A 13528-nucleotide genomic window follows, 5' to 3' on the forward strand; every position below is an offset into this window, starting at 1 on the left:
AATTCAAACTGCCCCCCCCCTTCTAATAAATTTTACAGCTGATCCCTTAAAGTTAGGCACAAAATACTCAGTGTGCTGGGAGGTCCCACACTGAATCCAGCTGATGGAGAGTTAATTTCTCTGATCAAGTCTCTTATGGCTTGTAGCTGCACAGGTGAAATCTGTTGGTATAATAAGGTGGGGCTCCTGAGGGGAGCAATCAGGAACCAAATGCAACAGAGTGCCATAAATGTGGCTCACAGGCAGAAGTGTGAGATCTAAGGTTAGCAGCAAACAGACTAAGGCAGGCCTCTCCAAGGAGGCGGAACAGGGCACTAAGCTTTAGAGGATTTTTTTTTGGTGGTAGCACATCAAGGATTTTTGATAGTTGTTGGCTTAAAATCATTTGATAAAACCTGTTTACCTCCAAATTCTGCCAGTAAACACGTGGGAGGAAAACCCCATGTCTTTGGAGTACGCTGACAGACTCTGTTGGCTTACAGTTCTCTAACCCTTTTTAATAGGTATCCTGCATCTCCTCTACCTCAACCCTGAAGGCAGAGTAAGGCAAGGATGGAGCTGCTCCGCACCCACTCTCGTGTATGGTATAGTGCCCCCTGCAAAAATGCAAACATGGTTTCTTCTGTAACGTAGAAACGTGTATATTTGTTCCCCTTTGAAAACTGCTCTTGGCGCCTTCCCCTCCGTGCCCTTGCTGGGCTGTGTCATTGATAGCACCCCAGGTCTGTACTGCTTCACTAAACATAAAACATGATTTGGGTCCATCTGCACAGGTGAGACCAGACTATGCTATAACAACTCCTTAATAGTGGTGGTTTTGCTCGTTGTGACACATGGCTAGAAAGGATTAAACAGGGCCATTTGAGATGTTAAAGGCTGCAGTCTTGGAGTGACCTACCCATTTTAATGGTCACAGCCCTGGCAGTAATGTCGAGAAATACATGAGTACTGTATGGTGACAGTAATGCCCAATAGAGCTACCTTGCCTGTCTTCTGTCCTGAGGTCTGGTTCTTGGAGATACTGGTACTCTGTACAAGTAGCTCCAGGGAGGCAAAACTGTGGAGAAGAAAATAAAAACCGTGAGAACATGACAATTGTCAGCTTTCTGAAGAGCACACAGAGATAGCCAGACAACTGCATCAGTTCCCACAGACGTGTTCGACATGAATCCAGATCTGAGTTGATAAAAGTTCCATGCAGAGTACGTACTGCTTCATCTACACGTGTATATATTCCATAGCCTGATTATAGAATTCTCCAGAAGAAACATTTAGAAAATATTGTGAAATCTGCTAACAAATCACTGGTAACGTAAGTGCTCATCTATCAAACATCAGTTATTGGGGCTTCCTATCCAGGTTGCTTTAAGAGCATTTATTCACCAACTTCCTTCTCTATTGGCAGGATAGCATTTCCGTGGAACAGGAAGTCAGGGTTTTTTAGGGACAGTAGTGCTGGTTACATTTTCTATGTTCTGCACTTCTTACATTTGTAAGAACTGTGCCTCAGTGCAGAGGCAGTGGCCATTTTCTTCTCAGAGTTGCTGCAGCCTGTACAGAGGAGATGCCTGCATTGTGCTCTCCCTCGCAGAGACTTCACTTTTTCTTTCTTGCTGTTTTCCTGTAATCTGGAATAAGACTGAGAGCATATGGTTCCTTTTTTGGGTATAGGAGAAACAGTACTTGTCTATAAACCAAGATCTATCACGTCTTGTTACATCATGGTAGTGTTCTGTCTTATAACTAGGTCTGCATTTGCCTGGTATGAGCCTGTTACTTGAATTGTGTTATGGATCTGATAGGAGCCGTAGCACAATCCACTAACAAGGTTAAAACATAATTTGGGTCTATCTGCACAGGTGAGACCAGACTATGCTATAACAGCTCCTTGTGGTGGTTTTGCTAGTTGTGACACATGGCTAGGGTTAGACATCCTGCAAAATAAATAACCCTCAAAAGAGGGTGGAGAGATGTTTGTGTTTTTGTGTGTTTACATATGTATGATTAGGGTCCACAATGTAATCAGCAGTCCCTGTCTGTGCTGTATTCTGATAATTCAGAGGTCAAAAGAACATCCTATCATTTAAATGAATTGTAAACACGGGATATCTTGGTATTCATCTCTTTTTTTAAATGTACTGTGAATGGTGGAGGAACAAGCAAATGGTCTTATGTTAATTCATATAGCTAAGTACCGGTGATGGACCTCCTTCAAAGTTATTCTAATTACCTTTTGTTCCCTGAGGAACCCCAACTTGTCAAAAGACATGAAATTGTATAAAAGATCTTTGGGTCCTGATTCTGTCATCTGAGATCTGCTTTGGCTTCATCAGGGGAAGTTTGAGTCGCAAGACTGAGGTCCCAGTTATGCTGGTACGCCCTGAATGTGAGATTTGGACATTGGACTATAAATTATGAACTATTTCTGAAAGAACTCTTTGCAACTACAAAGCTCACAATTTCTGCAGTGAATCTGAACCTCAATGAATTGAACTTATGTCTGTATGTATATTGATCTTTTAACCAGACTCCCTCTCTCTTTTGTTTTTTAATAAATTTTAGTTTAGTTAATAAGAATTGGCTGTAGCTTGTATTTGGGTAAGATCTGAAACATTCATTAACCTGGGAGATAATGTGTCCGATCCTTTGGGGTTGGTAGAACCATTTCTTTTATATAATGAAATAAGATTTACAGAAATTTTCATCATATTTGATGTGGGTACCTGGATGGAGGCCTGAGGCTGGATCACTTTAAGGGATCTTTGTGGTTTGGACTTCTGAGTGTAACCAGTAAGGTAATAAAGAAGATGTTTTATGCTGGCTTGGTGAATCTAAGTATTGGAATATCCACCAGCTTTATGGGCATACTCAGTGGTGAGCTGGAGCCGGTTCGCACTGGTTTGCTAGAACCGATTGTTAAATTTAGAAGCCCTTTTAGAACTGGTTGTTCTGCAAGGGACAACCGGTTCTAAAAGGGCTTCTAAATTTAACCGGCCAAAAGTGGCGCCTTAGGTGCCAACTCCATGGGTGCTCCAGCCCTGGAGCACCCAAGGGGAAAATTTGGTGGATGCAGAGCACCCACCGGCAGCTCCCTGTCCTGCGCCCGGCCCCAGCTCACCTCTGCTCTGTCTCCTCCCCTGAACGCACCGCCCCGCTCTGCTTCTCCGGCCCCCCCCAGCTTCCCGCGAATCAGCTGTTCACATGGGAAGCCGGGGCGGGCTGAGAAGCAGGCGGTGGCTTCACACTCAGGCCCAGGGAGGCGGAGGTGAGCTGGGGCGGGGGTGGGTGGGTGCGAGGAGGGCTGTCCGCACTGCAGCAGGTAACCCGGGGGGGGAGGGGGGGTCGTGCCGCAGGGGAACCGCTCCCTGCTCCAGCTCACCTCCACCACCCTCGGCCTGAGCAGGAAGCTGCCGCCTGCTTCTCAGCCCTTCCCGGCTGCCCCAGGTAAGCATCGCCGGGACTCCCCACTTTGCCCCCCGGCAGGTCTCTCTGGCTCTTATGGGTGGGGTGGGCACCCACTACGGTGGCCCATGAGATCCTCCTGCCTGGTTCTGGGGGCAGTCAGGGGGCAGGGGAGGGGGGTGGATGGGGCAGAGGTCCTGGGGGGGGGCGTCAAGGAACACGGGGGGGTTGGATGGGGCAGGAGTCCCGGGGAGTGGGGGTGGGCAACGACCCCCTTGTGGGGTGAGGAGGAAACCGGTTGTTAAGATTTTGGCAGCTAATCACTGGGCATGCTGCATCTAGCTGGGTATGTTGTTTTTGTGACACCTATTCCAGGTGCAAGTCTTGTGCAGTGCCAGATGCAGGATGTGATCTCACCTTGTGTGGGATCATGGACTGGGAAGGGGTCACTGTCATCTCTGTGTAGCTGGCTGGAGAGTTCTCTGAAGACGTGTTTTCTGATCACGTCTTGAAATTCTTGCACAGACAGAATTGGCCCTTGAGTCCTTAGAGCTGTTTCCACCTGGCCTGGCTGAACCAAACAATAGGCAGTGATTTATGTCCCAGGAAAATGGATTGCAGTTGCCGTGAGATTTTGTGGCATATCCTCGCTGCCCTTCCTTTATATCTCTGCACCCTCTTCTGTGTCAGGATGCTGTTGAACTTATTTTTTTAATCTTTCTTTTTGTCACTGACTCACCTCCTAGCCTCAGTGTTAAACAGTCTTTGTCTCTTTAGCTCCACATTTTATCTACCCCAAACTATGATTTCTGAAATAAAAGTTATCATGGACTTGAATCTTATGAATGAAATTGCATATTTTGTGAGAAAGGAAATGTGACACTTACTGACTGACATGTCTTCAGATAGTTCCAGAGCAATAAGATGAAGGCTGTGCTGAATGCAGGGAGGCAGTTATATGCTGGCTGATCAAGTCCAATGATTACCTGGTCCCAGACATAAAGCAATGTACCCATGGTCAGGTAGCCTGTGAAAAAGTGCAGAGTAACCCTTTTACTACAGGCAGGGATGTGTGTATGCATGAGATGCACCAAGTTTGGAAGATCTGTTGGTCATTACAGGAATGAGTTGCACAATTACTGCTCTGCCAGGAGACTCTGGGTAACTGAGACTCTCGTTTTACGTCTCTGTTTGCTAGTGGTTGCTTGTTGTTCCCCAGAATGAGAAGGAAAGGGGAGAATGAAAGATGAGCAAATGTTAATTACTTTCTAAATTGCTTCATCTGGGTGAATTTGTGAACAAATTGACTCTTTTTTTCCTTTCTAGAGATGATCTGAGGTGTGATTGTCTCTGCTAGATTTAGCCTTGCAAGGCTGGCTAAAAATATTAGTGGAGATGCAATGGCATGGACGTTAGCAACAGGCTAGCATTGTGAGTATGTACCTAGGGTCCTTGGTGTGATTATACAGCTGGAGTTGAAGCCCACGCTACTGTGTCTACACTGCTGTTCTTAGCCATGCTGGTGTGGGTAAAGTCAGTATGAGTATGTCTACCTGTGCTGTAATTACACCAGAGACTGCAATGTAGCTACACCCTAAGGACAAAATAAATGACCTGGAGGTTTTTCGCCTTCCTCTGTAGCATGGGGCACGGGTCACTTGCTGGAGGATTCTCTGCTCCTTGAGGTCTTCAAACTACAATTTGAGGACTTCAATAGCACAGATATAGGTGTGAGGTCTTTTTTAGGAGTGGTGGGTGAAATTCTGTGGCCTGCATTGTGCAGGAGGTCAGACTAGATGATCATAATGGTCCCTTCTGGCCTAAATATCTATGAATCTATGACTTCCGTTTATTAATATCAGTGATACATTTGGCCCTATCTCGCTGTCTTCCCTCCCGTTGGAGGGAATATCTCGTACCACTGTTCTTAATACACAACATCCTTTGTTCTCTTACAAGCTAGACCTTATGTGGAAAAGCCTGATTCATTTTAGGATTGGAAGAAGTTGGCTTGTGACTCATTTAAAAACCTCAGTAAGGGCCTTACCTGCAAAGACCGTACTGATGGCTGGTTGGACCATGTGCTGCAGTGCCTTCTGCAGGGGTTCCTGAGGTTCCTCTGCTAGGACACAATGAAAGAGTTCAGGGTAAATCGATTCTGCATAACAGTTGGAATTTACTTGAAGTTTCAGTCAAGCTCAGAGACTAACATGCTGGTTGTCTCACGAGCTGGTGACTGTATTTAAATTGTACCACTTATATAGGGCCAGATCCAGTGGAGCTCTACTGATGGACACCAGCTGAGGATCTGATTGATAGAAAAGCTTTCCGCTGAGATGATGAACAGAGTATCTTGAAGGAAGATAAGGCTTTGTGTTTCACCTCCTAGGGAGTGGGCAATTATTACCATATAATACTTCCGTTATTTTATTTACTATACAGCAAAATTACCTGTCTGACTGTAAATGCCTCGAATGACGTTGGCCAGGTCCCTGTCCTTTTGCTCTAACATTGAGGTTGCTTCCTCCAATATATTGGCACTGGCGGGATCCTAGAACAAGAAATAACAGCATCTGTGTGAGAAATTAAAATGCATTGAGGGGAAGGGACACTATGTCCTATTGGCATCTTTCCTTTATACAGTTCTCAGAAAAGGTGCTGTACAGAACTAAGGAAAATGCCTGATGCTCCATTCGTCTCTCTAAACCCAAGCTGTTTTATTCTAGGGAAACAATTTCTAAGGCAAACTAATGGCCCAGTGACAGGTTTCAGAGTAACAGCCGTGTTAGTCTGTATTCACAAAAAGAAAAGGAGGACTTGTGGCACCTTAGAGACTAACACATTTATTTGAGCATAAGCTTTCGTGAGCTACAGCTCACTTCATCGGAGTTTGGCAACTCCTTGTCTATACAGGTCATGGAGAGAAACTGAAGAGGGTGAGTGCACGGCTTTCCCCTGATTCTACATGGGGCACGACCAGTGCAGATTTCATCTATGTTTGTAGGGGACTATGCGTGTGGCATAGGAGCCTGTGCTGTGAGGCGCAGCCAAGGCTGGAGCTCCATGGGGGAGGATGGAGAGCAATGATTTGTCTCTGATCCCAGACACATGGACTCAATGAAGCCTCTGTAGTCAGCTGCATCCTCTTTCTCCAGAGATGCATAGCCCTGAAAAGGGGAGAGGCATCTGACTCTACCTTGGTGGAAGAGAGCCTCATTAACTGAGGTCGAAGGTTCAATGAAAGTGATAAACTCTTCAGCCAGAACAGCAGAAATGGAGTCCAAAGATAGGCTGGGGGCAGCAGTGTCTAGGACGACTTGCAGCAGAGGCACCAGTAAAAAATACCCTGTGTCGGGCAGATTCGTGGCTGTGCCTTGAGGCTTATGGTAGTAAGAGAGAATGTTCCTCAGGGCTCGTGCTGCAACTGAAATAAAAACCCCAACTTTTTCGGAGTCCTTTTTTCCCTGGTGTTGTACACAATCTTTTATTAGTTGCAAAAAGTAAAGGTCATGGCTTCACAATCACAAGATAACCACATATGAATCATAGAATATCAGGGTTGGAAGGGACCTCAGGAGGTCATCTAGTCCAACCCTCTGCTCAAAGCAGGACCAATCCCCAATTAAATCATCCCAGCCAGGGCTTTGTCAAGCCTGACCTTAAAAACTTCTAAGGAAGGAGATTCTACCACCTCCCTAGGTAACGCATTCCAGTGTTTCACCACCCTCCTAGTGAAAAAGTTTTTCCTAATATCCAACCTAAATCTCCCCCACTGCAACTTGAGACCATTACTCCTTGTCCTGTCCTCTTCTACCACTGAGAATAGTCTAGAACCATCCTCTCTGGAACCACCTCTCAGGTAGTTGAAAGCAGCTATCAAATCCTCCCTCATTCTTCTCTTCCGCAGACTAAACAATCCCAGTTCCCTCAGCCTCTCCTCATAACTCATGTGTTCCAGACCCCTAATCATTTTTGTTGCCCTTCGCTGGACTCTCTCCAATTTATCCACATCCTTCTTGTAGTGTGGGGCCCAAAACTGGACACAGTACTCCAGATGAGGCCTCACCAATGTCGAATAGAGGGGAACGATCACGTCCCTCGATCTGCTCGCTATGCCCCTACTTATACATCCCAAAATGCCATTGGCCTTCTTGGCAACAAGGGCACACTGCTGACTCATATCCAGCTTCTCGTCCACTGTCACCCCTAGGTCCTTTTCCGCAGAACTGCTGCCTAGCCATTTGGTCCCTAGTCTGTAGCTGTGCATTGGGTTCTTCCGTCCTAAGTGCAGGACCCTGCACTTGTCCTTATTGAACCTCATCAGATTTCTTTTGGCCCAATCCTCCAATTTGTCTAGGTCCCTCTGTATCCTATCCCTGCCCTCCAGCGTATCTACCACTCCTCCCAGTTTAGTATCATCCGCAAATTTGCTGAGAGTGCAATCCACACTATCCTCCAGATCATTTATGAAGATATTGAACAAAACCGGCCCCAGGACCGACCCCTGGGGCACTCCACTTGACACCGGCTGCCAACTAGACATGGAGCCATTGATCGCTACCCGTGATCAATGACTTCACCTTTGTTATTTTTCAGATGCTGGAAGGTGGGTTCGGTGGACAGCAGAACCTGAGACCTCAGGAAAATCTCCTGCTCCTTTGGGGATTTAGCTTTATTCACTGCTACTTGGGACAGATACTCCATACGTGCTGGAAAGAAGAAGAACAAGGGAGGCCATAAAGGAACCACAGCATTCACTTTTTGCGTGAACTTTAATGCGTTCTCATACTTCACCAGATTTCTTATAAAGACACTACTAGATCTCTCTGTGCAGTTGAACCCACTTACATTCTTGATGATCTTCGTCTAAACTTTGTACTGAGATATATCCATTGGTTTCAGTGGGGCTGCACAGGATGCAAATTATCATAGAATTTGACTCCATGTGTGTAATGACTGCGCTACCCTGAGAGATCACTTCTGAAAATAATTGGAGCAAACTGATCCACTCCAAAGGCAAGAAAGGTACTGTTCAGAACTATTTTATGAGCCCCGGGAATAAATAAGGGAGGGAGATTGCTCCAACCCTCTCTTCAATTTTGTGGCAAGAATTTTAGCAAGGGCCTCCAAGGACCCCCTTCGAGTGTCTCATTTAAAGGAACAACATCTCTGCAGACCAGTGAAAACCACTGGATTTTCATCATGAGCCATGTGAAGCTGTTTACACTCGTCATTCAGACTGTGAACAGCAGTCTCCAGGTGTCCTGTCTTTTGTGGTGTGGATATTAATCCCTATATGTCATACCACACATGAATGGCATAGATAGGATAGATTGATTTCTAAACGTGCCCAGAAGTTGGGATGGTCAAATATTTTAAAACAAAAGAAGGAACCATTGAAATAAATAAATACCTTTGGTATTAGACAGGTGGAGCCTCCAGGTGAGCCTTCTCAAGTCTGCAGGGAGGGACTGGTTGAAAAAAGCTTGCAATTTCCCCTTCATAGCTGGCCTTTCCTCCAGCAAATTCATCTGAAAAACAATGCATAATTGACAGCAGCTAAATTCTAAATTAAAGCCTTTCAGTATAAGGACAAAGTGTCCCTTCTATATGATATGGACCCCTGCTGTAGTCATGGAATCCAGTGAAACCGCTCAATGGGAGTTTTCAGACATGAGGTATATAGAAGCAGGCCTAGTATCTGCTTCAGGTGGATGGCCTAGAGGGAAGATGGAATTTCCTTATCTATAAAATCACTTAAAATAAGGAGGATAATTAAATTTAGGGTTTCAGATCTGCCTGTCATCAGCTATATTTATAGATAAAGCAAAGGACAGGAAGTCAGACATCTGGGTTTTATTCCCAGCTCTGCTACCGATTTGCTATACTGTCTTGAGCAAGTCACTTAGCCATTTATAACCACTGAACTATTTACAGTTTTCAAAATCAAGAGTGTTACAGCAGGAGGAAAGTGAACTCATTTCAAGCATAAGAATAAGGACTGCAAATGGGAAATCAGCCTGGTTCAGATTTTTCCATCCTGCCTGCTTCTGTCTGGTTTGCCCATTCCTGCCTAAGTTAGTTGTATACAGCAGCTGTCAGGCTGGTGTGCAGTAAAGATGAATGACATGAAGGCACTAGGCAGGACTGTTGGTTTATAGGTCTGTGCACTGCTCCATCGGCGTAAGATTTGTTAGGGAATGGATGAGTGGATTTATTCTGGTTCAGCTTGTGCTGGGGAGTGGGTCGTTGGACATTGATAGTTTAGAACTGGCCAGGTTGCTGGCAGCACCTCTGCTGTGGATAGATATGAGATAATCAGAGTTTCAATGGACAGGAAGCACTGATTTACCTCATAGTCCCTTTAGATGGGCTTGTGTTTGGCAGGTGACCTGTCCACCTAGGTGAGTGACGGTGGAGAGAAGATCCAAGATCAGAATGGAACTTTGCCAAGTGCTAAGGAAAGGACAGGGTGGCACATTCCAGCGTTTGGAGTTGGGAGAGGAGGTATTGGTCTTTCCTGAGCAGAATGAATGGATGCTCTAAAGTGTAAGTCAAGAGGGACTGAACTGGGACCTCTGCACTTATGATGTTGAACACATCTTAGATTGCACATAGAAATAGAGAGCCCTGAGCCACTTGGGTCCCAGAGCGGCAGTTTTGGTCTACAATCTGAGGACAAAATCACAAGCTGGATTCTTGGAAAATTTCATGCCATTGGAGCAATATAGATGAAGGGCTACAAAGGAAACTGGTTTGTCTTTAGACTGTGCAACGATTGCATCAGGTTGGAACAGCTGCAGGTCACATTAGTCCTTTATTTTGAATTTTCATGCAAATAAAATAACCCTCTTCGAAAAAGATAGTAAATGTACCACTCCATTCTTGATGTGACTCAGAACCAGGGCTGACTTGTTTTTCAGACGATCACCATCTTGCAGTTCATGAGCAACTTGAATGTACAGCTGCTCCTCTAGGCAAGTGCTAACTTGAGACATCAGGGCTTTACACAGGTCTCCTGAAACAGCCAGAAGGTTTCTTCATTGTTTATCAGGATAATGGTAAGACAACCAGAAGATAAGTAGGGCGGTGTAAGTCAGTGATTTAGTCATGAGTGTATGGCTAACATTTAACTATTGTAACAAAACTACAGTCACCAGATATTGCTGAAGCAGGGCTCAAGCCTTTTGGCATTTTCTCTTGCAATGCAGCATTGGAGTTACACGGCAAGTAAAGTACTAGCAGAAGCTGTTGTGCCAATGCAGGAGAAGCGTGCATCTTGCCCTGATTACTACCCAGCTAAACTCAGTGTACTTGGATACAACAGTGATGGGCATGGTGTAAATGCCCATACAGAGACTAGGAAAGAAGCCAAAGTTTCATGGGCACTTTATTGAGCTGCTCGGCAAAATAAAGTACTTTGATGACAGGAAAAAAATGAAACAACCGGGTGGTAACCTAGAAGTTGAAGGAAGAGAGAGGCTGAATATTCTTCCCTTCCCAAGCTGTTACCTCCTTGGATGGCCTTGGCAGCTCGCTGAAGGACGAAAGCCTTCTCTGCCGCAGAGAGGTCAGTGAAGAAATGGACGTGGCTCTCAGTCATCTGCTGCTGGGCAGCATCACATAACTGCACTGTGAAGTCTCACCATTCCTGCCCAACATAGAGGGGATTCTGTTAGGCCAGCCTCCCTTGGTCCTGGATGTTCATCCCAAATGTGTGAAGACAGCCACGCTCTCCATGGGTCAGGAAGAGGGATACAGAGGTGGACGTGTGCAGGGGGGGCCTCCACAGACTCCCTTCTGGCAGGCATTCCCTCAACCCTAATAATAATCCCCCTGAGATTGACAGTATTCCTGTCAACCGCCATCTCTGGCAGATGATGTCACTGCAACAGTGTGTACAAGATCTAGAAAGTGGCAGTGCAGAGGCTTTATCCTTGGGCCTCCAGGGGACTCAAGCGTTGTAGATGATTTCATGAGACAGACCCAGCAGAAGCCCAGATGCTGTAGGCACAGCACATGGGGTCACAGAGGTCATGAAGGTTAGAGAGACTCTCCATCAGGACAGCTGCTGCCTTCTTAGTAAGTACAGCTCCAAAATGTCCCTCTATGACTCCGACCTTTGCAGTAATCACATCACTGGGTATTTTTACAGACAATTGTCTTGCTTGTTTCTCTAGCAGGGGGGCTTTCTGGCTTTTGTGCTGGTTGCTCTATGTTTATTAAGCTTGCTCACATCAGATTGCCTCTGGCTTTTCAGAAACCTATAACCGACTGTTGCAATTCAGACCCAGTGGAGCAAGACTCAGACGTATACAGTCCATTATTTTAGCCCAAGGTGCAGAAGGCTCAGCCACACATCCCCCAAACCCCTTGATATTAACTGCAAGACAATCCCTCCTCCCAGGGCCGTGGGCTCAGGAAATGTGAATTCCAGCATTTGGCCTCAGCTCTCTGGCCCAAGATCAACAAAGTCCAAACTTTAAACCCCTTCCTGGCCCATCAGGACCTGTCCTGACTTTCTGTGCCTAATTCTACCATACCTGTGAGTTCTCAATGTGATTTCGGGCTTTCTGTAGCCATGTCAAAGTTCCTGAGCCACCTGCCATTGCTTCGGATTGTCTCAGCAGAGGAGTCCCACCGTTGCTAGGGCCTGTTGCTACAGCAGACTTTACAAAGGCTGTTTCTAGTCTGGCTGTAGCACTAGCCACAAGGAAAGTCTATTCGCCCCTCTCTCTATCCCCTCCTCCTCCTCCTCCCTCCCCCCACCCAAAACCGCAACCTTCTAGTTATCTGTTGACTGACATCAGTTAAGAGCTGGTTTATTTCACCCTTTGCTTTACAGCATAAATTAAATTCATTCAATCTCTTAATCAGTTTTAATTTTATTTATTCTACACTGAGTGTTATGATGTTAAAAGGATCTTGTTAAAGAGCTCTTTTTGTGTGAACTTGCTTTGTTTATACGAATAACCCCTTTGAAACCTGAAACTGAAATCTCCTGTTCTTCACTGGCGCAATAAGCAATGACAGGGTGTATTTGCATTAGTCAGCTACTGATGCACCTTTAGGTTCTCTGTGTAGGATGAGGTCAAAGGACAGCTGTCCAAGACATGCACTGGTTGCCTGTTACTAGGCACACTGGTGTGGTTTATGCTACAAAATTCCCATGAACATTAAAAATCATTTTAAAAACTAAAACTCTGTAAATAATGGATGTATGGATGTGGTGTGGACTGTGTGATGTATCCTTCACTGTGCAGATAGTTCTTCTGGTTTGAACTATAGTTTTGTTTGAGAAAAAAGCCCTCCTCTGTCCTCCCGAGGCTTGGCTGCCCTTTCAATAGCAGCTTTTGACCCAACAGCCACTTTCAACCAATTTCCTTCCATGAAATGAAATACTGAACAGTCTGAATTTCCCACCCAATAAAAATGGCAGCAGGACCACAACTTGCTTCTGAGAGGCCGCTTGGCACTTTGGAGAATGTGAGCAGTTTAATGGCTCCTTTTTTCCTCCCTACAGGCTGCTTCTATTATCTTTGTCGCCCGTTAACTCTTTCTCCCCAGCTATGACAGGCATAATGATTTTGCTTTTCAGGGGCAAGGTCCCAGCTATGCATTACTGGGAGCTGGTGCACAGTATGACACCATCCGGAGGGCCCACAGGCCAGTCAGAATGCAGCTTGAGACAGTCATTTCCCAATAGTGATTCTCAAGAGCTGGAAAGCCCAGTGCATGATGCCTTTTGGGGAGAAGCATCCACATAACATGCTTGCTGCATACTGCAAGGCACTACACTGCATCTCTGCCCTCATTCAGTGGGTGTCTCCTCTGCCCCTCTAACTGCAAATAATTAATAGAGATATTGGGTCATGCAGCAGCCTGTTGGTGATGGGCCTCTTCTGCTGCTCATTCTGGACCATACAAGACAAACCAAAATGAGCAGGAAGCTCAGACCTGCTCATGTTAACTATTTAAAATAGTTCTAGTTGATATTGTGGCTCTGGAATATAACAGGAATCAGTGCGCACCACTGAATCCAAAACCCCTTCTCCTTGTCCCTCTTAATCCGGGCTAGATGTGAGGTTTATCTTCTGTCATAACTAACTTAATTATTTATATGATG

General features: G+C 45.6%; 2 protein-coding genes across 11 annotated transcripts in view; one reads left to right on the forward strand and one right to left on the reverse strand.

Moving 5' to 3' along the window:
- The window catches only part of LOC125623962 (uncharacterized), a 54313-nt gene that overhangs the window by 15329 nt on the left and 25456 nt on the right, over positions 1-13528 (reverse strand). For 4 of the 9 annotated variants that reach the window (XR_012665380.1, XR_012665379.1, XM_048824144.2 and 1 more), the window contains exons 1-5: positions 6599-6752; positions 5854-5953; positions 5450-5524; positions 4290-4429; positions 982-1057 (exon numbers count right to left, since the gene is read on the reverse strand). Coding sequence is in view for 7 of the 9 variants with exons in the window: in XM_048824144.2 (XP_048680101.2) it covers positions 982-1057; positions 4290-4429; positions 5450-5524; positions 5854-5953; positions 6599-6619 (412 nt within the window). In the remaining 2 variants the exon portion in view is untranslated. Of the gene's footprint in view, positions 1-981; positions 1058-4289; positions 4430-5449; positions 5525-5853; positions 5954-6598; positions 6753-7982; positions 8069-8815; positions 8934-11945; positions 12068-13528 lie in introns of those variants that run through there. The other 5 variants (XM_075120929.1, XM_075120927.1, XM_075120928.1 and 2 more) reach the window with 5 other exon arrangements.
- LOC125623959 (transient receptor potential cation channel subfamily V member 2) overlaps positions 1-13528 on the forward strand; it is a 33804-nt gene that overhangs the window by 1805 nt on the left and 18471 nt on the right. For both annotated transcript variants that reach the window (XM_048824129.2, XM_048824131.2), the window contains exon 2: positions 504-579. The gene's annotated coding sequence lies outside the window, so the exon portion shown is untranslated. The remainder of the gene's footprint in view (positions 1-503; positions 580-13528) is intronic.

The sequence above is a fragment of the Caretta caretta genome, chromosome 17 (assembly GCF_965140235.1).
Source record: "Caretta caretta isolate rCarCar2 chromosome 17, rCarCar1.hap1, whole genome shotgun sequence".
In the NCBI taxonomy this organism is placed as follows: domain Eukaryota; kingdom Metazoa; phylum Chordata; order Testudines; family Cheloniidae; genus Caretta; species Caretta caretta.